At 42.3% G+C, this 25,044-nt stretch overlaps 1 protein-coding gene across 1 annotated transcript; it reads right to left on the reverse strand.

Moving 5' to 3' along the window:
- Nucleotides 1-482: 482 nt before the first annotated feature.
- Nucleotides 483-24,818, reverse strand: WDR93 (WD repeat domain 93). The gene is made up of 17 exons (XM_032232436.1): nucleotides 24,498-24,818; nucleotides 23,723-23,918; nucleotides 23,349-23,413; nucleotides 22,070-22,148; nucleotides 19,439-19,587; nucleotides 18,230-18,265; nucleotides 16,298-16,385; nucleotides 13,088-13,271; nucleotides 12,044-12,114; nucleotides 11,273-11,359; nucleotides 9,800-9,931; nucleotides 8,483-8,696; nucleotides 7,033-7,093; nucleotides 5,227-5,383; nucleotides 4,085-4,244; nucleotides 3,137-3,256; nucleotides 483-1,043 (listed from the first exon to the last, which is right to left on the reverse strand). Exons 1-17 carry the CDS (start codon nucleotides 24,762-24,764, stop codon nucleotides 977-979), a joined length of 2,133 nt encoding a protein of 710 aa, XP_032088327.1. The 5' UTR covers nucleotides 24,765-24,818; the 3' UTR covers nucleotides 483-976.
- Between the last annotated feature and the right edge of the window lie 226 nt (nucleotides 24,819-25,044).

A 25,044-nucleotide genomic window follows, 5' to 3' on the forward strand; every position in this document is an offset into this window, starting at 1 on the left:
GCTGGCTCATTTAAATGGTTGTCCACTAGGACTCCACAATCCCTTTCAGTTACTACTATTGAGCAAGATACCACATATACTGTACCTGTGCATTTTGTTTTTCTTGCCTAAATATAAAACCGTACTTTTTTCACCATTTAATTTCATTTTGTTAGATAGCGCCCAATGTTCAAGTTTGTCAAGAACCTTCTGTATCTTAAGCCCGCCTTTTGGAGTGTTGGCTATTCCTGCCAGCTTGGTGTCATCTGCAAATTTGATGAGTTGCCCATTTATCCCCTCATCCAAATCATTGATGAAGATGTTGAAGAGTACTGGGCCTAAAACAGAGCCCTGGGGTACTCCACTGCATACTTCCCTCCATGTAGATGCAGTTACATTGAGGACTACACGTTGAGTGCAGTTGGTCAGCTAGTTACGAATCCATCTGGTGGTGATGCTGTCTAACCCACATTTTTCTACTTTATCTAGTAATAAGTTATGGCCTACTTTATCAAATGCCTTACTGAAGTCCAAGTAGATTGGAATTGGAATCAGATCGCACCAGATTATTTCATTTTCTGAAAGTTTCAATATTATGACAGTAACAGCTATGTTTATTTGTAAAAAGAGTACTAACGACATCTATTGCTCAGGTCCATAAAAAAATAACCAAATGGAGGCTTTATCTTCAGGCTTAAGATCTGTCTGAGTGGATGAAAAAAGGAGGAAAAACAAGTATATTGGTAGAGATTTCTTGTGTGTTCCTTAGCACCTTAGAACTTAATTTCCTGGGTGTTTGGTCCCTATCTTCTGCACTTTGAACTGTATAACAGAGATTACTCCTTGAACCTCTAAAGGAAACTGGAGACTCCTGTTGAATTCCTCCACAACTGGTTTCTGATCTTGTTCCTTCCTTTTAAATGATGTGATGATTTGCAAGAAACCAGATGTTAATTCAAAAACGTCCAAAAATGGAATCAGATGGCAAAGTTGCTGCTTAGGTTGATGGTATTTCAGGTACTGGTTCAACATGTATTATTTCTTCGCTAATCCCGGGAAAAAAGCTAAAACAGAAAAGAACTGATATAAGTGAGGTCATTTTTGTTGGAAACAACATAAAGTACAAGTTTTTGTACCAAAGGGCACAGGATTCTAGACATCGCTAGTCAGGATTCCTAGTGGCTAGTGAATCAAGTGTCCCATAACTACATTTTTACTTTTCCATTGTCCAGTGGTTGTCTGCCCTTCAACAGAAGGCTTATCAAGAGGTATGAACAGATTATTACTAGGGTAGATAATCTGCTCCCTAGCCCATTTTCGAGTCCCTCAGAATCCACTCCAGAATTCTGCAGTACAGTTGATGGAAATTTTGGAGGCTCATGTTGATCTGGGACACCTCATTCTCCATCCCTTAAAAACTAAGGGATAAAACAAAACCAACATCTGACTTGGGAAAAGTACCTTTGTATGTATACCCAAGAAATCATAAAGTTGCTGGACTTATTTAGAGGCACTTTTTAAAAAATATGTATGAATTCAGAAACAAAGTTGATTTGTTCAAGCTGCCTTTAACTGAAATATCTGAATCCAGTCTTTGCACAACAAGAGTAGCAGGCATGAGTGGAAAATACACTTTTAGATTTCCCTTCTCACTGGACAATGTTTGATTTAAAGCAGGGATCAGCAGTCCCTGGCTCTGGGGCCTCATGTGGCTCTTTCATCCCTCCGCTGCGGCTCACTCACTCAAAATATGCATCAGAAGCGCCAATGAGCCCCGACAGACCTCTCAGCAATGCAAGAACTCAAGACAAACCGACACTAAGCTGTTCTACCAATTATTTCTACTAAACAAACACAAAAAAACCCTGTAAATTGCATTACCCGACAAATGCGCGCCGACAAAACCGTGATGTCAAAAGCGCATCCACAAAAGCGCACCCACAAAACCGCGCCCACAAAACCGCACCCACAAAGCACGATTAGGGTTAGGGTTAGGGTTGGTTAGGATTAGGGTTAGGGTTGTAACGTTGTTTTCGCATCCCACTATGTTGTTTGTTGATGGCGCGTTTTGTTGGCGCACATTTGTGGGCGCAATTTCGACATCGCGGTTTTGTCGGCAGAGTTTTGTTGGCGTGGTTTTGTCAGTGCGCATTTGTCAGGCATGCATTTGTCGGTGAACCGTAAATTGTTTGGAGAGTCCCAGTCTATCTTCTCAGAACTGAGGAGCTCACCAAATTTAGCCCAAACGGGTGGACTGAGTTTTTAAACTGATCTCAATGAGGCACAGGAAGCGTGGCTAAAGAAAAATCTACTCGTCCTAGGGCAGATAGACTGAATTTAGCCCATGCTTGGACTCTCCAAGCAGCGCACAGGAGAACGTTTAATTCAACTGCATATGCTAGTTCTGTGGCCGCTCAGGAAATAGTCAGGGTTTTGTGGCTCCGGTGTTTTCTTTTAAGTGGGAAACAGGTCCAAATGGCTCTTTGAGTGCCGACCCCTGATTTAAAGGAACATGTCAGAGTCAACTTTTGAAACGGAGACTTGCCACATCAATGATAACTCCTTATCACAGCAAATATACAGGATCAACACAACAGGACTTTTGCAAATAATCATCAAAAGAACTGCCCTGTTTCAAAACCTGTCTAATTATAACTAAAATATTTCTGCTCAGCCTGAAACGCCTTTCAAACGAGTGGAGGTTACCTCCCCAAATGCCCACATCAGCATAGCCATTGCTGAGGATTCTGGCTGTTAAAATTCACCAAGTGGTTAGGTTAATTAATCTTTTTCATTTCACTTCTGGGGGGGGGGGGGGGGGGGGAACCTTTCTTCAGTTACATGCTTTTCAAGGGGACACGTAGCAAACATTGTCAAAAGTGGTGGGGGGCGAAGGAAAACATGGGCACTTTTTAACCCAGCTAATGAAGGAGAGGAGTATAAAAATAGGGAACTCAATCTGTTACCATGCCCATATTTTGGAGTGCAATTCTTTATTGCCTGATATTAGCCTGAGTTGATATGCAAAATATCTTCGCTATAGGAAACACAAAGAACAACACCTGTTCTGGGTTGGTCAAAGCAATTATGGTTCAGCATCTGTCTCGGGGGAGGGGAGGGGGGAAGAGAGATGACGATAACAAAGAAGAGAACCAACCTGGACTCCTTATATAGGTTCGATTCCCCAAACATCTTCCTTTTGAAGGTAGCTGCATGTTCCTGCAGTAGGGTCCAGCATTCTGGCATCTGTTGGCTAATGGTGGACAGCCTCTGCAAACTAGCCAGGAGACACAAAAGAGTGATTCCAGCTCCCTGGGCTGAACCCAGGGGTGGGATTCAGAAATCATGAGTGCTCCATCACTGGAGGTTTTTAAGAAGAGACTGGACAGTCCCTTATCTGAAATGGTATGGGTTCTCCTGCTTGAGCAGGGGCCTGGACTAGAAGACCTCCAAGGTCCCTTCCAGTTTTATTCTATTAAACTTCAATTAAACATAACAAGCTAAGATGAAATCAAATAAGCCCCAAGTTGTTATGTAGTTATTACACAACTTACATAATAATTAAACATTAACCTCATTTGTTTGAAGCAGCACCTATCTCTTATTCATCTTCGAAGTACAATTTAGCTAACCAGTCATAAATTCATTACACGTGTCATATTGCCATCTAGTGATTTTATGGATAAAGTGCACATTTCAGGAAAGTACTGTAGAAATTGTAGGTTGTTTTTTTTGTCCTGGAATAACCAAGTCTGGAAGAAGAGTTCAGCCAGAAAGGGTTAGATCTTTTTTTTAAGATTTAAAGAAGCTTTTTGAATGGAAGGACTGATTTTGGCCAGGGACTACGTTCCAGAAAGACTAAATGGACCAAACTAAACTGTGGGCAAAATGACAATAAAAAAAAGGAAGCCCCTCATATCTAATGAAATTAAAGAAACTAAATACAGTTAATATGCCATCTTACAATATATTTAATTCTGCCTTTCAGAATGATATTTTGTCAGGAGTTTGCTTTTTTAAAAAAAGAGCAGTCATACATGGAAAAAAGTTAGTTTCATTGCTTAAGAATAAATATCCCAAAGGAGAATATGGCTTGTCAACTTACTTGTTATTTAAAAAAAGATCACAACGTTTGTCCCAGGTCAATTCTGGGAAAGCAGCGGGTAGATTCTGAGCTTTTGCAGCAAACGTTTCCATGAAAGAGTATGTGTTGAAGTCATAAATAAAGATGGTCTCCATTTCTGTTTTACCAGCCTTTGACTCCCCTGTATAATTGCAATGTTAAGAGTTAGCGATGCAAATGCTATTTTAGAAGGTCCACTTTGGATTGATTAATCAAGAATTATAGTAACAGAGAAATCAAACAAGATGTTGTGGTCCGCCAGCAGCCAGCAGAGCTGGCAGCAGATTCAGACAGTGAGAAAGTTGACGAGGAGCATGGCCCAGTCCTGGAGTCTGGGGAAGGCTTTGATGAGGGCTCTGTGTCGGAGGCAGAGAGGGGACTAGAGCCATATGCCAGTTATCAGCTGCCTTCAGAGTCAGACATCAGTGAGGCAGACGAACAGCTGGAGCCCGTTCCCAGGTTGCGCATGCACAGAGTTGCCAGACAAGGGAACAGCTAAAGAACAGAGGTTGACTTTGGAGTAGGGCCGCAGGTGGATGATGAATGGCCCCTCCCAAAGGAAATAAAAGAGGAGCAAAAGGGGAGTGGAGTTTGCAGAAGACAATTAGTTCGCTTAATTGGTTCGTGACTCTCTGAGACTCCTTGCCAAGTTTTGCAAATATCGTCCTGGCAGCTCTCCAAGCCAGATAAGTTCTGTGACTGTAAATCCACCCTTGAAAGACTTTGCTGGACGTGAATGAGCAGAATTCACAGTCAATTAATAAAAGGGGTTTTTGTTGGGGCAAGGAGTTTGCTTCAGGCTCTTGGGAAGCCTGGGTCAGAACACAAGACAAACTGAGCTTCCTGTCCTTCTGAATGCTCTGAGACCAACCAACATGGAAACAATTGTTAAATCACCTTCAAAACATTTTATAAAATGACGGCACAAATGTGGAACTGCTTCAAAGAGGATACTAGCAGGATCTAACATCCCCTCTTCTAAAGTAGAAACAGAACGAAAAGCTGAAGATGAGCCAGCACTGGAGAGCTGAGAAAGCCAGTTGAAGAAATTCAAGACATGCTTCAAGAAAGCATGCCTCTCCTTATGTGTTTGTGGTGTAAATTCCCTTTCCAGAACTCCTTACCTTGGGCGGCCAACCAGCTGCCATTTGTATCCATGGAAAAAACTGGCTGCCAAGGTGATGCAACTTTGTATGAAGATGGCATTGTGAATTGGCAAATGATCTCATCTGTCGTGGTGTCCATCAGATTAATGACGCCAATCCAGAAGAAAATTAGTACCTGGCACAAATGAAGAATGACATGCAGATCTTACACACACACACACACACACACACACACACACACACACACACACACGGGTGTTGTTTTGCAGCAGCCACCCCACAACCCTATGACTTCTATATGTTAAGCCAACAGCTACAATTTACAAAGAGCCAGTTCATCTAATGGTTAAGGTACCAGACTAGAAAGAGGAGACTGTGAGTTCCCGTCCTGGCTCAGGCATTAAAGCCAGCTGGGTGTCTTTGGGCCAATCACCAGGAGACTGTGAATTCATTGAAGCTACCTGGATGACCTTGAGCCACCCACTGGGAGATAGGGAGTTCTAGTCATACCTTAGCCATGAAAGGCAGCTGGGGGACCTTGGGCCACTCCCTCTCTCTCAGCCTAACTCACCTCACAGGATTATTTTTGTGGGGACAATAGGAGAAGGAAGGTTTGTTGGATATGTTTGCCACTTTGAATTATTTGTAACTAGTTGATAACCCGGCATTGCCTGAGTATTTATTTATGGGGGGGGGGGGGGGGAAATGTCAGGACCAAATGTAATTTCTAATGTTGGATTTTCCCCCTTACCAGAGGGAGCCCCCTTGTGGAGTACTATGAAGTATCTTACCATGGCAACTCCACTGCTCTGCACAGTAGAAGCCATTTTGCGGCTGTACGGTAGAAGCCATTTTAAGGCACAACAGGCTGTATTTTAACAGAACACGCACACACCGAGTGATGTTAGGGGTGTCTTATCCCCACAGTATTTGTTTCCAGAGAGTAAGTCATCTGTGTACCAAGTTAGGTTGAAATTGCTCAAGGAGTTCCAGAGTTATGCTGGAATACACACACACACACACACACACACACACACACACACACACACAGAGCCATTTATATATACAGTATATAGAAGATAATCATCATCATCATCATCATCATCATCATCATCTTATGGGATTTTCGTATACAAACGGACAAAATATTGGCGCATAATACACCAGATATCACACTGCTTGAGAAAAATAAGGTTACAATCATAGACGGCGCAATACCAGGTGATAGCAGGGTCGACGAGAAGGAACATGAAGAAATCATGAAATACCAGGACTTAAAAATCGAAATTCAACAATTATGGCACAAACCAGCAGTGGTAATTCCAGTGGTAATCGGCACACTGGGTGCTATTCCAAAAGTACTGGAATTACATATAAAACAGTTAAAAATTGACAAAATCACCATCAGTCAAATGCAAAAAGCCGCACTGCTTGGATCCGCACATATATTATGAAAATACGTTCCAACGTCCTAGGCCCCTAGGTGGGGCCCAACTAGTAATCAATGCTAAATCCGGTGAAACAACTGGCCGCTGTGATGCAATTCTGTTGTGATAATAATAATAAAGGCAGGATGCAATTTTTTTTAAAAAAAAAATGCCACCACCACCATTAACATGGATCTTGGTAGGGTACGGCATTTATCATTCAGCCATCTCTGCCATATCAACACACAAGAAATCCAGGGTCATAACTGATGATTTTATATTCAGATATTTCATCTCAAATTTCATCGCTAAGCATCTCTCCCTGATCTCCCACCTTCAGGTTTCTTGGATTTTGGAGAGACAAGACATTTTAAGGAAGTAACAAGATGGCACTCACAGCATCGGGCAAAGTTGGGATGGTGGCCACAGCGCTGATTGTCTGATCAGGAACCTCAGGCCTATTTAAAAAAAGAGAGGTTATGTACTTTTTTCACTTGAGGAAAGCATATTCCATGGCCAAGAGAGGTGTAAGTCATATAACTATTTAAGAGAAATGTTTTCAGTCTTTCTTCGATTCTGATCTAAAAAGGACCATAAAGACGTAGAAGAGTCATCCTGCATTGCGCAATAACCCTATTTATTCAGTAAATCAATCTAGAGACAGTGTGTGCGGGTGTCATAAAATGCTTCTCAGAATTCCATTTTTCTACACAGACTATGCTATTAGCCCTCATGCTACCAGGATAACATTCTAGGATGGCACCAGAGGTTCCCACTAAACTTTAAAAAAAAAAATCTACAAAGATTAAATTTCTGTTCTTCAGGGAAAAACAATAGCAGTCATGTTGGCCATGAGAAAACACCAACCCCAAATCCATCTGGCCTTTATTAAGAAAAATGAAATGTTACAGTACCATTGAACCTCCAAGAATGTGTCAATATAGTGAAATTATGGAAAACGGATCATGAAAAAGGGTGGAAGAAAGGTAAAAAAAAAAAAATTCTAAACCAGTTCTCTGAACTGGGTTAGTACACGTTTACATTCTTCAATGGAGAAATTCTTTTCTTGGCATGTTTCTGACCCTCATACATCTGCCCCGTCATAGATATTTCATTGTTTTCCCAATCCGCTCTTTTAAATTCTGATTTGTCTTCTTGAACAAACAGAATGAATTAACAATGAACAACATTCTCAAATTGTTTTAAGACACACCCTCGCTTTGCAACTACAGTGGATTCCAATTTCCAGCATTCTTTTCAAATAAGGACATTACTAATCTTGGCTTAAGGGGCACGGTGGCTCAGTGGCTAAGATGCTGAGCTTGTCGATCGGAAAGGCCGGCAGTTCAGCGGCTCGAATCCCTAGCGCCACGTAACGGAGTGAGCTCCCGTGACTTTTCCCAGCTTCTGCCAACCTAGCAGTTCGAAAGCACGTAAAAATGCAAGTAGAAAAACAGGAACCACCTTTGGTGGGAAAGTAACAGCGTTCTGTGCGACTTCAGCATTTAGTCATGCCAGCCACATGACCACTGAGACGTCTTTGGACAGCGCTGGCTTTTCGGCTTTCAAACGGAGATGAGCACCGCCCCCTAGAATCGGGAACCACTGGCTCATATGTGTGAGGGCAACTTTACCTTTACCTTTAATCTTGGCTTGTCATACCAATGGACATCCCCCAACAGCAATAAAATGCAATGCCTTTTCCTCGTGAACACAGTCATGGGATAGGAGTTGGTAAGATGGGGTATATTTCTTCTTCAGGGGAAATCAGGGCCAGAGAATGCCACTCATGAGCTTCATCCCAATTTCCCCAAATGTGGGCTTTACCTTTATGTGGGCTGCCTCACCTAATTCCTAATAACTTGGACTTAAATTCTTTGGTCCCTGATGTGAGCAGGTGAAGGGATCCATCTGTGCAGAGCACCAAAAGCTGCACCATGGTGTGGGCAGGATCCTTACTGCAGCAAGATGTTTTCTCTCTGGATGGCAGCAAACGTGGCATGAATTGGATGCTTCGTGCGGCGTAGTCTTCTTGAAGCACCATGGCACAGAATGGAAACCCTGGAAGAGCACAAATGAAGACGTAGGATAGCGGGCTTCTCTTCATCAGGATTCCCCTAATCGTTTATTTCACTATACCAGAGTCAGCTTTCTGAAGAAATTAGTACAGAGTGGATACTAGCCTAAGCTAGTCCTAAATCAATCAATCAATCAAGCTACCCCAAATTGCCATTAGGTTTCTTCTTATAAACTGAATTACAAGCCCAGCCCATGTTGCATACTGTCCAAAGTCTTCTAGAATTGGACAATCGCCTAAACATTTAAGTAGTAACTGGATATCCATGCTCCACTATGAAACTATGTGATTGGGCTTAATAAATCGACACTTACAGCTTGAAAATTAATGAGTAGTTACAGGTCGGTCTCTTCTCTCCCCTTCTCTCCCACAGGCTTGCCCCACAGAAACCTCCCCTTTCCTATCCCCTTCTCTCCCTTAGCCTTGCCCACTGATACCTCTCCTATCTTATCTCCTTCTCTGCCTCAAGCTCCTCTCCAAACTCCCAGCCAGCAGGTCGGATGAGTCACACGCTGGCCACGCCCAAGTGGCAGTTTGAACAGAAATCTTTTCAGGTGGGAAGAGGGGAGTAGAACTCCTTAGCATCAGAGCATGTTAATAATAATATAACAAATTCTAATGACCTGAAGGTCATTTTGAAAAATCCTTTCTAAGCGAGCACCTAGAAGCCAAAAGGAATATAGGTGTCACATTTCAAGTTTGTAGGCTTTACGGTTCTGGAGATTTCGTGATCTGGTGTGAGTGGTTTTTGCTTTTATATACATTTGAAGTCCAAACTCCCCAACAAGGTTTCCAATAAAATTTAATTTGGGGTCCGCATGTGATAAAATAAGACATTTGATTATAGGGTGGTGACTCTGCCTGACTCCGTTGTTACATCTTCAAATCCCCATAACTTTAACCTTAAACTGTCTACTATTGATCTCACCCGATTCCTAAGAGGTCTGTAAATGGGGCATGCACAAGCGCACTGTTGTGCTTACCTTCCCTGTCCTACTGTCCCCATTTCATTCATGCTCACATTTATTCTTATACCTATTATTTTGTAAACGAATGACAAATCAAATAAATAAAAAAATAAGCTCACCAACTGATGTGTCCCACAAAGTAATGACCCTGTCTTCACAGGCAAAAGCAAAGTAAGACGAGCAAGAGCTGACAGTTGAATATACAATCGGAGCAGCGCATGGCCAAATAATATCTGGTTTGGGATCAGAATCTGGAAGGAACAGAAGATCGTATGAGAGATGGGCCTCATAGTAAGGAAAAGAACATCATCTTCTGCTTAGAACCATTCTAGATTCTCCACCTTTCTCTTTTCAATTCATACTGCTACACTTAGGACTAAATAGAATCCAACTTATTAGCAAGTTGCTACAAAAACTGGCAATCCAGAGTCCCATGGTGGTGCTGGATTATGTGTTTTAGCATTTATGAGCTTTGAATGAGATGGGCCAACTGTGTAACCCAGAACCTAAATAAATACATTGTGCTAAACCAAACCATTTTGCTTAAGTACTGTGCTGTGTTAAATGTTATTTGCCGGTTCTGGCTGCACATAAGGTAAGTTGTTTTGATATGGGGATCCCAATGGGTCCTTCATATGGACCAAGGTCCCTGTCTCTCACCCCCTTATACAAGCAACAATCCAATAGGATATAAACCAGGTATTCTACCTCTGCCGCTCCACAAATGCGGAGACGTTCATTGTAGGGTATAGAATGGAATCTCCCATATCTGACCATTGTGTCAAGCTGTATAATTTTATCCTATTTTATCTACAGCTTAAATCATTGTATTCTATTCCAATTTCATTTTAGACTGTATTTGATTCCGATTTCATCTTAAATCGTATTTTATTGCAATTCCATTTTAAATTGTATTTGATCAAATTCCATTCTAAATTGCTTTTATCAAATTTTAGTAATTATTTGTTTACGGAACTTTGCACTTTGATATGGCCCAAGGGCTAATCAATAAAGACTCACTGTCAACATTGTGATAACCCTCATGGAGTGATTTTCAGTTCTGATTTCATCTTAACATGTTATGTAAACTTGGGTAAAGGTTCCCCTCACACATATATGCTTGTCGTTCCAGTGCAATTTATGGCTACAAATCTTGCATGAATGTAATCAATTTTAGCATATTCAGCACAACTATGGTAAAAACAAACTATGCTTTAGCAAAATGTGCAATCTCATAATATATTTTGCAAAAGAGAATTTTTCAGGTGGCTAATTTTCTAAAGCTACTCTTCAAAACATGTTTAGACTTTGCTTTTCTTGTTTTTCTGCTAATAAATTGAGCTAAAATCATGGGGCAACTCCTAGCGCCAAATTCTTGTCATTCAGATGTCCTAGACTGTTTTTTTTTTCTGTTTTATGAAATATGATCTGTTACCAAGATTTGGCTGTTGAATTTCAAACCCCTCCCCTCCCCATAAAACAGTCTGCACATTGAACTGTGCCTTGAGGCGTCTGAAATATATCGCCAGAAACTCTGAAATGCACATAAAACTTCAGAAAATTCTTGTAGGGAGAGTCCACAGTCGCATTACCATGTCTTTCCTTGGGTGGACGACTCAGGAAATAGAAGCAAAGATTGTGACTATTGCTCCAGTGAACACTGAACGCGACAGGCGGGTCTAGAAAATATAAACAAAACAAAAGGCACTCAGAGTTAAGGCCCTGAGAAAGATTGGAAAGGCAAAGTATTTTATTTTCCCAATCCCCCTTGTTCTTTCCTTTGGAAGGAGCATGGGAAAACGAAAATCAGGAAACAAAGTTGAAATGCAAAGTGCAAGTTGAAATCCCACCACAGAGGGCAGACTCCTGGCCTAAACATGTTTGACTGTGTTCATATTCAAACTATAATTCTGCTGAAGGAGTTTCATCAGGACTATTAAAAGTCCCGCAAGCAGAGGTGGGATTCACCCATTTCTGATTGGTTCTGGCGAACCGGTAGCGGAAATTTTGAGTAGTTCGGAGAACCGGCAAATACCACTTCTGGCTGGCTCCGTCCCATCTATTTGCTGCCTCCCGAGTCCCAGCTGATCGGCTGGGTCTTTTTCTGTTGCCCTGCCTAGGAGAACGGAGCTGGAAAGCCAGGTAGTGGGGTGGGGAGGGAATGGGGATTTTACAGTATCCTTGCCCTGGAGTGGGGTGGAAATGGAGATTATACAGTATACTTGCCCTGGAGTGGGGTGGGAAAGGAATGGAGATTTTGCAGTATCCTTCCCCAGCCACTCTCACCAAGCCACACCACCACCCGCAGAACCGGTAGTAAAAGTTTTTGAATCCCACAACTGCTGCCCAGCATGGGAAATTACCTGTCTCAGCTTTTAATTCAGTTCCAGTTTGAAAGGTGCGGCCAGCTAAGTGAAAATGGAATTTTGCACAACTGAAATAGACAGAGACAACAATTCATGAAAACACACATATTATCAAGAGATTTAAGGAAGCCAATAGCACTGGCTTGGAGGAGCGTTATTTATTAGGGTTATTTGTACGCTGCTCACATTTTTCCCAAAAGGAAGAGGAGCTGTGGTGGCGCAGCGATAAAAATTCAGTATCACAGGCTAATTCACTGTTCACTGCCAGCAGTTCGATCCTCACCAGCTCAAGGTTGACTCAACTTTCCATTTTTCTGAGGTTGGTAAAATAAAGATCCAGATTGTTGGGGGAAATTTGTTGACTCTATAAACTGCTTAGAGAGGGCTGTAAAGCACTATGAAGTGTTATTGCTATTCCTATCTTCCAATTAAAATGCACATATAAGTAGCTTTCTGTAAGGTGGCTTCCTCCAAATCAATTATGTTTCAAATCCTGATGGCCAAAATGACTGGAAAAACTATGGGAAGGCTATTAGAAAAATCAGAAAAACGTTATCAGATCATCTTAGGAAACCAGGTGAAGGTCCCTGCACCTTACCAGTTTTATCTCAGCAACAGAATTACATAGTTAAAGGTAAAGGTTCCCCTTGCATGTATGTGCTAGTCATTCCCGACTCTAGGGGGCAGTGCTCATCTATGTTTCAAAGCTGAAGAGCCAGTGCTGTCCGAAGGCGTCTCCGTGGCCATGCAGCCGGCATGACTAAACGCCAAAGGTGCATGGAATGCTGTTCCCTTCCCACCAAAGGTGGTTCCTATTTTTCTACTTGCGTTTTTTATGTGCTTTCGAACTGCTAGGTTGGCAGAAGCTGGGACAAGTAATGGGAGCTCACTACATTACGCGGCGCTAGGGAATTGAACCATCGAACAGCCAACCTTTCTGATTGACAAGCTCAGCATCTTAACCACTGAGCCACTGTATCATATTTTCTCAACAATACAACTGGAAATCGACAGCAGTAGCAGATCCTCTCCTTCTCTTACCTAGGTGTTTCCTCTTTGCTCTCCAGATCCTCCTCTATCTCCAGGTACTGCTGGAACCTGCTGTTAAAAATCTCTTGCAGGCATTCCATCTGGCACTCTCTGATCAAGTTGTTGTAGCCCAGGCCGATCACATGTCCTTCGTCACTCTTCATTAAAGCTTCAAATGGACTCTTAAATGCACTTGCTGAATGTCAGCAAAACAGTGTTTTAAAAAACCCTTTCCATCAATCCAATTCCCTTGAAACCCGCTTCTGCTCATTTTGTTTATTCACCTTTAATTTTGGGAAGCTATAATCTCTTGGACTTTTAGAGAGAGAGAAAAGAAATAGGTGAACTGATTAAGTGAGAGGCTCAGGTTGAAAGCCTAGGAGCAAATCTCAAGGAATACCGTGAGGCTTATTTCTTAAGGCAGTGTTTCTCGAACTTGGCTTCTTTAAGATGTGTGAACTTCAACTCCCAGGATTCTGAGAGCTGAAATCCACACATACTGACTGAGGAATTCTGGGAGTCAAAGTCCTCGTATCTCAAAATTGCTAAGAAACATGAGCAAATACACAATGTTCTGAGCTAGGCTTCCCCAAAAAGCACGAGGCAGAGTCCTGGTCTCGACAAAAACCCTTTATTTAAACAAATGTGAATTCCTCTCATTCACATTCAGCAAAGGTCTGGTAAACAGTCTTTCAAAGGAATATTTATGACTACAGACCTTATCTAGGTTGGAAAGCTGCCATGTAAATATTTTCCACACGAGGTGCTGAAAGACTAGGCACAAAGTCTCTGAGATTAACGGACAGATGTTCCTGAAACGAATCTAACTACCGAACGAATTGTTCCCTGCAAAAGCCCCCTTTCGCTCCTCTTTTATTTCCTATGGGAGGGGCCAATCACCTTCCATCTGTGACTTTACTCCCAAGTCTACCCTGATTTATGAGTTGTTCTTTTCTTCTGGCAGCTCTGCGCATGCGCACACTGGGAACAGGCTCCAGCTGTTCCTCTGCCTCACTGCTGTCTAGCTCCAAAGGCACCTGATCACTGCCAGACGGCCTTGGCCCCGTCTCTGCCTCTGACGCACAGCCCTCATCTGAGCCTTCCTCAGCCTCCAGGACTGGCCCATGTTTCTCCCCAACCTCCTCACTGTCCGACTCTGTTGCCAGCTGGTGGGCCACAACCGTAGCATCTTGAGAGATAAGCATGCTCTTTCATATGTTGATGACCACAAGGGGATCACCAACACCCAAGCCTGGCACAGGCAGCAGCTCCACAAAATTAACATGCCCCCACCTTCCTTTCAACTGGTCCCTTGAGAATATTGGACGTAATAATGTCTGAAGACATACTGTATATCCCTCTTGGTGCAGCTTTACGAGGTGCAATGAATCAGCCTTGTAAAACAAGGTCCACCATTTCTTCTTTCATAACAACTTAGCTCTGCTTCATTTTTCCCCCTAAAGAATGAAGCCGTTTGCATCTCTCCGTCCAATTAATATAAATATTTCATTACCCCATTATTAAAAAAGTAGTCAATGCAAGTAGTTACCAACAATTATAATAACATAGCAATAAGAATCAACATAATTAACACAAACCTCTTAGACAAGATTAGAAAGGCTTGTGTCAGCAATGGGGTTGCTAACTGAAATGTCAGATTCTCTGCCGGCAATTTTAAGTGATTAAAAAAAAAAAGTTCTTGAACCACTCTTTGTGTCTTTCTTTCCTTCCATCCCAGCTCGCTCACACACTCACTCTTCCCTTTCTTTTTCTGTTTCTTTCTTACCGCTACCTTCTGATCGCTGCCCCCTTTTTCTTTTTCAGTAGTTTCTGCTCCTAACTTGACTTACATTCAGCTTATAGGGGAAATTCTTGCTCACCCTCCAAGTAATACTTTTCCCTGCTACCTTTTACGGATAAGAGTCAATACGACATCCCACAGGCCAGTGGTGGGTTGCAGGCGGTACGAGCATACCGGAGCCTGCCCGGAGCACCGGGTACCATTCCGTTAAGGGCCCACCCGAGCTCCTTACCTGTCCTTTAAGCCTTTGGTCCTTCTGCGTACGCGCATGGTGCATATGGCGCCTGTGTGATGCTCGGCTGGAGCATCGTGGAGGCTTGCAGAAGCATCGCAGGCAAGTACGATGCATGCGCGCAGGGTGTGCGTCCATGTGGGTGACGCCGGGGCCGTTTCAACCATACCAGTTGGAACAGGATCCAGAACCCACCACTGCGACAGGTACTCCAAACCACCTTTCTATGGCTCTGGAGCACCCTGAAGTCATGTCATTATCATTCAATGGTGAGCTATTAGAAATAAATGGCAAGGTTTTCCATAGCTTTCAAAGGTCTTTAAGCATTTGCAGAATGTCAGGAGCAGAGGTGGCATTTGGCCGCTTCTTACCGGTTCAGGCGAACCGGTAGCGGCAACTGCTGGAGGCTCCGCCCGCCCACCCACACACGACTTTCTATGCATGCGGTGCACATGCACAGAAGGTGGCACATGCAAGCGGTGCACATGCACAGAAGGTGGCACATGCAAGCGTGCTCACATTTGCGAACCGGTAGCAAAGGTAAGTGACTCCCACCACTGGTCAGAAGGGTTGGAGCCGACCTCACTTTGGGGGGTGGAGCAAGATGTTCCAAAAAGGCAGGAACCATGCGTGATCTGCTAGGGGTTCGCACCGGTTCAGGTGATCCTCTAGCTAGAATTCTGCCCAGTTTGGCGAATCCCCAAATGCCACCCCTGGCTGGCCACACCCACCCTGCCTCTCCCACTCCGCCCCTCCCAGGAGTCTCCACGTCACTTCATCATACCAGGTAAGAGCAGGGTCCGCCCGGAGGCTCAGGGAAGGGGGGAAACGGGCTTACCGGAGGTTCCAGAAGTTGGGAGATAGGCCTGTTTTCAACCTCCAGAGAGCCTCTGGATCCTGAGGGGAGCAGTTTTTGCCCTCCAGGAGGCTCAAGGAAAACCTCTGGAGCCTGGGGAGGGTGAATAATGTCCCCCCACATGGTGCAGGAAGCCAACTAGGCGATGCCTACCATGACCATGTGTACCCAGCAAACAGGGCAGCGAACCCGTTGCTGCAATTTTTGAAGCCCACCCCTGTCCAAAGGGCAGGAACCTATTGCTTTCCATAGTTTGATTGTTCTTGCTTGTTTGCCCCAGCACAACGAAGCACAAACATTGAGAAAGCAGAAAGGAGTTGAGTAGGTTCTAACCTGAAAGAGGTTTGGGTGGTCTGACCTTCAACAGCAGAACGGGGGGAAGCAGCTTAGATTCAATTTTGGTTAGTAGCTGTTGCAAATCCTACAAAGAATCAAAACGGCAATTCTGAACAATGTGTTATCGCTGCTCCTTGATAAAATCAGGATTTTAGGAGTAGGGCGGTTTCTGATTAGACTATCAATAGACAGCATGGTTCTGTGGGCACTAATGTCACTTTATGTGACTGACTATCAGAGATCCAGCTTCATGTGACTTTCTTAAAGATGGTGGTGGTGGTGGTGGTGGTGGTGGTGGAGGAGGAGGAGGAGGAGGAGGAGGAAGACAGCAACATCATAAATGGCAAATAGGTGTTTTATGATTGGCTGCAGACAGTATCAATGACTTTATAGAGCCAAGGTGGTGCAGTGGTTAGAGTGCAGCACTGCAGGCTACTTCAGCTGACTGCTAGCTGCAGTTTGGCAGTTCAAATCTCACTAGGCTCAAGATTTGACTCAGCCTTCTATTCTTCTGAGGTGGGTAAAATGAGGACCCAGATTGTTGGGGGCAATATGCTGACTTTATAAACCGCTTAGAGAGGGCTGTAAAAGCACTACAAAGTGGTATATAAGTCTAAGAGCTATTACTACTGTCCTTTCTCTACCAATAAACATCTTCTAAGGTGCCCACAGTCTTAGAAAGTGGCTGAAATTTAAGAGCCCAATGTTAAATTTGAAATATTCCAAATATGTCCAACAGTCTAAAGGAGAACTGCAGACTTCTGGATGACATTGTTGCCCTGTCCTAAAAACTTTCCCCTTCAGACATAATTAACCTATCAGGCTAAGACTTTGCAGACTTTCCTCAGAGCTCATAGGTGAGCATGAGGGGGGTGGGTGGGGTGAGGAGTGGCGAAAGGGTTAAACGGTGAAACATGTGTTGCAACATCCCATTGAGAATCCCATGACCTATGTCTTTGTGTCAAGAATCAGGGCACAAGTTTGAAAGGGTGTGTGTGTGTGTGTGTGTGTGTGTGTGTGTGTGTGTGTGTGTGTGTCTAAGTTGTCATGTCACAATGTTTCATCACTCTGTCAACATCTGGTACCAGATGCTTAGCGTGGTGCTGTACTCAATCAACTATATTCTGAAGAGTGGTTGGGTACTTCATAGTCCCAGAGTGCCATTTCAGCTTTAAAGTCAAAACTTAGTGGCTTTCTTTGAAGTTTGGTGGAGGAAACAAGCCCTAGAAGACTTCTAGAAGAAGTCTTCTCACTCACCACCATTCATGACTGACAAGGCAGTCATGAAAGATATCAAGAAACGGGATCTACTAGATCAGGACTATTCAACCTTTTGGGGGTTGGGTGAGTGCCTGTAGATTATTATTATTTTTTTGCAAATGCATTGTGGGCAGTCACATAAATGTTGCACGCAACCAAATCCCTCTATCAATTTATCAGAATGCTCCTTTTTGTCATCTAGATTTCTTTTACCCAGGATTTTGCCTATAATCCCCAATTCTCTTGTTCTCTTCTTCTGGCGCAAGGAATCACTGTGCTGCAGTGTCTATCTACCATTTTCATTTTCCATGAAAGTTTATGAGACCTGACAGGCAGTCTTGGAAATAAAAGGGATGCCACAGACTGTCCCTCTGTTTTGCAGCACCCCACCAATCCAATTTTTGTTGTTGTTGTTGTTAAAATGTCCTTTTTCCAATGTACCTATTCAAAGTGGGACAAAAGCCTTCCAAGGATCAATAGAGACAACTGTAAACACATTGCTGTCTCGTGTGTCACATGGGAGTAACATATACAGAATTAAAAATATACCCATGGTGCCCACTTTTACAAATTCCTTCTCAAAGCAGACTTCTTGGCAATCTAGTTGTCTGACCAAGGCTGCTTCAGCCCTTTAACAACCTCACAGAGTTCAAAGACAGGATTGCTTACCACATCTTCAGCTCCTTGAAGATCAACATTCTTGTGCTGTAGAAATCCAAAAACACCCAGGGTTCAGAAATACATAGAACAACACTAGAAGGTAGGTATTCTGACTCAACCTACAGTAAAACTACACTCATATGGAATTAGTTCAGCTCTTAGCACCCCCAAACCAAACAACAGTAACACCAGAAACCCAAAGATGTTCTGATTCTTATTTGAAAAGCCTTCTATCATCTTGGCTCATTTTAATAAAAGAAGATCCACTCATTAATTTCTAAATGTGGAGAGACATCCTAGAGGAGTGGTCACCAACTAACTGGTGGTTCATGAACATTTTGGTAGTCCACAGAAAAATTATTTGCATTTTTTTATATTGCACTAAATATTATTTGAGACACGGTGGCTCAGAGGCTAAAATGTGAGCTTGTTGATCAGAAAGATTGGCAGTTCTGTGGTTCAAATCCCTAGCGCCACGTAATTGAGTGAGCTCCTGTTACTTGTCCCAGCTTCTGACAACCTAGCAGTTCGAAAGCATGTAAAAATACAAGTAGAAAATAGGAACCACCTTTGGTGGGAAGGTAACAGAGTTCTGTGCGCTTTTGGCATTTAGTCATGCCGGCCACATGACCACGGAGACGTCTTTGGACAGCGCTGGCTCTTCAGCTTGGAAACGGAGATGAGCACCACCCCCTAGAGTCGGGAACGACTAACACATATGCGCAAGGGGAACCTTTACCTAAATATTATGTATCTTTTTTAAAAATCATATTAGTGATTCACGGGCTTATGAAATTATAAATTATGAATTTAGTGGTTCCTGAGGTCAGAAAGTTGGTGACCCCTGTGCTCTTGAGATAAGTAGTATTATGTCAGAAGAAAATGCCAGGATGCTTCTATCTGGCATCAACAGATATAAATTTTAAGAAAATAATCCAGAATTAAGGTTAATTCCCAGGAAGAGCCCCATAAACAACTGAACTGTTTTAGGCACTTTTAACACAATTAAAGAGATATGGGATCATTCTCCAGCCATACCTATATTATAGTACATAGCAACACCATCATTGGTAGCAGATTATATGGTTTAAATGTTGGGTTAAGAATCCAGGTAGTTTAGCAAGAAGGTGCCTTGAAAACATTAGTGATATTTCTTTAGCTAGATGGAAAACCTTTAGAGCTGCTGACCATTTGGACCTCTTAAAAAGTGGGTTTTACCATAGATTTCTCTTGCACTGGCAGCTGGCTGAGTCCCATGTCCTTGACAGATGCTGAACCTGGGAGAGCAATCGCATGGAGAGGTTCGGTCTCCTTCAGCCAGGCATCCTTAGGCAATCGATAAATCTCCAGCCAAGTCTCAGAGCTGCCTTTATTGAGAAATCAGAAGAAAGCACATTAAGCAATCAGGAAGGAGAAGAAAGGTCTCACAGTCCTTTAAAAGGCACAAGGGCCCTTATTATTAATGGTGTCCCGTAACAACAAGACCAGATTCACAGTATTTTGCCCCTGCTCACGAACTGTGAATTCTGGGACAAGTAAAAGATGGACAAACAGCAGCTGTAAATGTTGTCCAGTTTAGATGGATGACAGGACCAATTTAGGGGAATGAGGCAAGTGGGACGTATACAAGTTGAGCTGAGATTTTCTGTTGTTTTTTAAAACTATGTTAAGCCTATTTATGTATTTATTTGTCAAATTCATATAGCTGCCCATTTCAACAAAAACTATTCTGGGCAGCGCATATATGCTGATACCAAAGTTATTTTATTATTTTCCACTTTAAAATGACCCAAAAGGTAACTCTGCAGTTGGAACGGGCTCAGACTGAAAAAAAAAGAAAAGGAAAGTAAGATTTTAGAGGCTGCCAGTTGTCCACCATTGTTCAACCAGGGGGGACTTTCAGAAAATTTCTAATGGAAATTCCTTAAACTTCTGAGTATATACAAAAGGGAAGTCAGTGGCAGAAGAACTGCTCAAGATGGATTTCCAAAGTGCAAAAAAAAAAAAAAAAAAAAAAAAAGCAAACATACATTCAAAATGAAAAAGGGCTTCTGCAGGCATGACATAAGCCTAAGACTGAAAATCAGGTTTGTCGGATGTGACATCTTTTCTATCCTGCTGTACGGAGTAGAGCAGTGGTCTCCAACCTTGACAACTTTAAGACCTGTGGACTTCAACTCCCAGAGTTCCTCAGCCAGCAAAGCTTGCTGGCTGAGGAACTCTGGGAGTTGAAGTCCACAGGTCTTAAAGTTGCCAAGGTTGGAGACCACTGGAGTAGAGAGTTGGTCTCTGACCAAAAAAACCACTTGAAGAAACTAGAAGCATTTGAAATGTAGATTTATAGGCGGCTGTCACGTAGAAGCTGGGTTGACAAAATCAGAAATGAGTAGGTGATAAGCTGTCTGGGAAGAAAGGCAAATCATCAAAGTCATTAAAAAGCGAACATTAGAATATTTTGGACATGTGATGCGACACCCAGAAAAATACGGCATCCTTCACTTAATCCTCCAGGGAAAGATTGAAGGCAAACAAGGTCCAGGCAGAAGAAGAACATCATGGTTTCAAAACCTAAGGGACTGGTTTGGACAAAACTCGTCAGCACTTTTTCACGCGGCTGTTGACAAAAATAGGATTGCCAAGATGATCGCCAATGTCCGATGGCGGATATGGCAGAAGGAGGAGGAGGAGGAGGAGGAGGAGGAGGAGGAGGAGGAGGAGGAGGAGGAGGAGGAGGAGGAGGAGGAGGAGGAGGAGGAGAAGGAAAAGGAAAAGGAAAAAGAGAAGAAGAAACATACATTCAAAAGTATGCGTTGTCTCCAAACCTGAACTATTAAATACTGTTTGGAAAGTTCTTGTCTTAATAATGCAGCTTGGATTTCAACACAACTGTTCTAAACAAAGGAACAGCACGTTACAAATCAAGTTTTAGAAAAAGAAAAAAAAAAACAAGCTGGCTCTTTATGATGCAAATTACTGTTGTTGGTATATATATATGCATTATAAAGATATCGAAATGTATTCCACATCTCCATATAAAAGGAAAATAACCAAACCTTGCCAAGGTTATGAAATCTATGAATAGATTAAAAAAATTCATGGTGTGCCTCCAGGGTTTGGGCTCAAATTTCATCATCAGGAGGACATATTAAGTACGTCAGTAGGAAGGGATAGTTTTTAAGACTTTTTTTTTTATATCAAAACCACCTGTTGTGGCCTGGAGGCAGCCAGCAAAACTGGCAGCACAGTGTGACAGTGAGGAGTTTGGCGACGAACATGGGCCAGTCCTGGGGGCTGAGGAAAGCTCAGACGAGGGCTGTGCATCGGAGGCAGAGAGGGAGCTAGACAGCAGTGAGGTAGAGGAACAGCTGGAGCCTATTCCAAGTATGTGCATGCACACAGCTGCCAGAAGACAAGAACAACTAAGAAAGCAGGGTTAACTTAGTATAAAGCCACACCTTGGAAGTGATAGGACACAAAAGAGGAGGGAACAGGGAGTGGGCTTTTGCAGGAAATAATTCGTTCTTTCGGTTATTTCAAGAGTGAAAAGTTCTGTTTGTGACTATAAGAGATTCTGTGCCAAGTATTGCCTTGCCCTGCATTTGGAAACTAGTTATATGGCAGCTCTCCAAGCAAGATAAGGTTCGTGTGGATAAATATTCCCCTGAAAGACTGTTTGCTAAAGTCTTGCTGACTGTGAATGAAAGGAATTCACAGTTGTGTAAATAAAAGGGGGTTTGCCGGGACCAAGACTCTGCTTCATGCTTTTTAAGGAATCCTAGGTCAGAACACCACCCAACTGTGGATCTGGACTTCAAGCCCATCAGATGGTTAAGGGAGGCTAAGACTTGCCTTGTAGCAGGAATCCTGCATAGTCACACTCCTGAGAAAGCTCCAGTGCCACGCAGATGTTCCGTTTGCTGATATCTTCCTGACAAACAGGAGAATACAAAATATGAGATCAGGCTGGGCCTGTTGAACCAGGAAAGCAAGGAGTCTAATACTACATTATTTTGGCCGCAGAGCTGAACCCTGAGGAATCTGACAGAAGAGCAAAAGTCTTTATCGGAGAAGGTCTGAGGGTTAAAAAAAAAAAAAATCAGCCTGGTACAGGTAAATCCTCGACTTAACAACCACAACTGAGCCCAACATTTCCATGGCTAAGTGAGAAAATCATTAATTGTGCCCCCGTTTTACCACCTTTCTTGCCACCGTCGTTAAGTGAATGACTGCAGTTGTTAAGCGAACCTGGCTTTCCTTGTCAGAAGTTCTCAAAAGGGGATCACGTGACTCTGGGGTCACTGCACCCATCCAAAAGATGAATCAGTGGCTAAACGTCTGAATTTTGATCACACGCAACCGTTGTTCAGTGTTACAAACGGTCGTAAAGTCACTTTTTTAATGTTGCAAATTTATATTGTAAATTTGAACGGTCACAAAATGAACTGTTGTAAATTGAGGACCACTTGTTCTTCTTTCCCATAGTGATTAACCAGATGGGTCATAAAAGTGCACTCAGAAGACATGTGTCCAAATTAATAAATCTTCAAGTGTCCATGCATTATTCTTGGTTGCAGTATGCAAGTGGTTTGATACAGCTTTCTCCTAGATTTTACTTCCCTTCTAAATCTAATCTATATTCTCTCTCTATAGTCTCCTCTTTAAGTACTAACCAGACCCAATTCTGTTTAGATTTTAAACTGGCAATAGACATTCAATTAAAAAACATTTTTAAGATTACAGCAATATGGATATCCCACAATGGACATTGATAACTGGGATGTTCAAAAAGCTAGAATTTAGAATAGAATAGAATAGAATAGAATAGCAGGGTTGGAAGAGACCTTGGAGGTCTTCTGGACCCACCCCCTATCTAGGCAGGAAACCCTACACCACAAATGGTTATCCAACATCTTCTTTAAAACTTCCAGTGTTGGAGCATTCACAACTTCTGGAGGCAAGTGGTTCTACTGATTAATGGTTCTGTCAAGAAATTTCTCCTCAGTTCTAAGTTGCTTCTTTCCTTGATTGGTTTCCACCCGTTGCTTCTTGTTCTCCCCTCAGGTAGACAAGTGAAAATTGACAGGTAGATACAGATAAGCACTAAGCAGTTAATACGATACAAACTCACCACTTCATTTATGGATCTTATATGCAAGAGGTTTTCCCTGACAAAGCAAAAAAGACGTGCAAAACCTGGAAAACAAAACAAGAATGATTCTAGGGGATGGCAATTTTTCCTTCATGTTCATTAGCCAAACCACAAATGGTCCCTTTATTTATTCAGTAACCATATTTTGATTGGCTGAGAATGCTACCGTAAATGAAAATCATGTACATTCTCTTCTGTTTGAAGAAAACAGAATTTATTCTCTCCGGCTACTCAAAAGGAAAAACTTGAAACTCATTTTGCAAGACTTTGCTGAAGACAGTCATAATAAATTATGGAACCAATCTGCAAATTAATCACTTATTCTTAAAGAATATACATGCATAGCTACCTACCCATCTCATCCACTGTTCCAAGAACATGGGAGACCCCACCGAGGACTGACAGCTGAATGGTGCAAATTTCAAGTTTGGTGGCTTCCCAAGTACACAAGTTCTCACAGGTGGTTGAGCTGAAGACAGAAATCCCAGTGGAATGCCCGATAAAGATGTACCCTTCGGAAGCTGACAGGCAGTTTACCCTTCCTGAAACCTAGGAAGATTCAAAAGAAGAGAGCATGATGTCTACCTCAGAAACAAGAAGATTCAAAAGAAGAGAACATGGTGTCTACCTCAGAAACAAGAAGATTCAAAAGAAGAGAACATGTCTACCTCAGAAATGTGAAGATTCAAAAGAATAGAATATGATGTCTACCTCAGAAACATGACCATACAACATGAATGCCATCATAATTCCAATCCCTCCATACTACAATGTCTTTATATGTGGGGGTGATCTTTTTTATTTCATTTGATTTTTAAATGGTTCCATGCTTTAACATCTTTGGCTCATTAAAAATATGTTTAATAAACCTTTGGTAATTTTAATAGTTTTGATGGAATTATACATAAGGGATCTCTGAGGCGAAGGGATGATCTAGAAATATTTAGATTTATGTCTTTGTGGTAACGTCCAATTCATATATCACTGAAATTATACCATAGTTAAGTCAAAATAAAACCAGTTTGATTGTCCAAGGGGGTGACACTGTGGAGGAAAATAAAATATGGTGCCAATGTCACATAATCGAAGGTTTCCTTGGATTATTTATCTGGAAGAGCTTTAGATTACCATGAATTTATTTGTAGGGTGACAGAGTAAGGGTGTGAAACTTTGCTGCTTGGTCTCTTGTAACGGCCGCCTTTCTTCTATTCGATCCCAGGCTCTTTCAAACAAGTCTTTCAATATTTTATTGATCATGCAGAAAGGCTGAGGCAAGGAGTCTAGGATCAGGTCAGGATCATTGAGGAAGAAATTTTCTTCTTCGTCTTTTTTAATCCAGTCTTTCTCGGTGGGCGGAGGGATGTCAAAATGCTGCTTCCGAAGATAGAAGGGCATCTTTCTTTTTCTTCAGCACTCTTGCCCTGCACTCGACTGAGTTCTACAATAAAATTCAATCCAATTATTAATCAGGATGGATGGAATTTGGTTTTAAAAAAGAGAGAAACAAAGATCATCCACAAGTTTTTTTAAAGGTTTTTTTTTTTTAAACCCACTTTTATTTCTCATAAATAACTCACAGCACCAAATATACATAACATTCTTTTCTCCTCCACTTTTCCCCACAATAACAATCCTGCAAAATGGATTGGACTAAGAGAGCGACTGGCCCAAAGTT

This window comes from Thamnophis elegans, chromosome 16 (assembly GCF_009769535.1).
Source record: "Thamnophis elegans isolate rThaEle1 chromosome 16, rThaEle1.pri, whole genome shotgun sequence".
Taxonomy (NCBI): domain Eukaryota; kingdom Metazoa; phylum Chordata; class Lepidosauria; order Squamata; family Colubridae; genus Thamnophis; species Thamnophis elegans.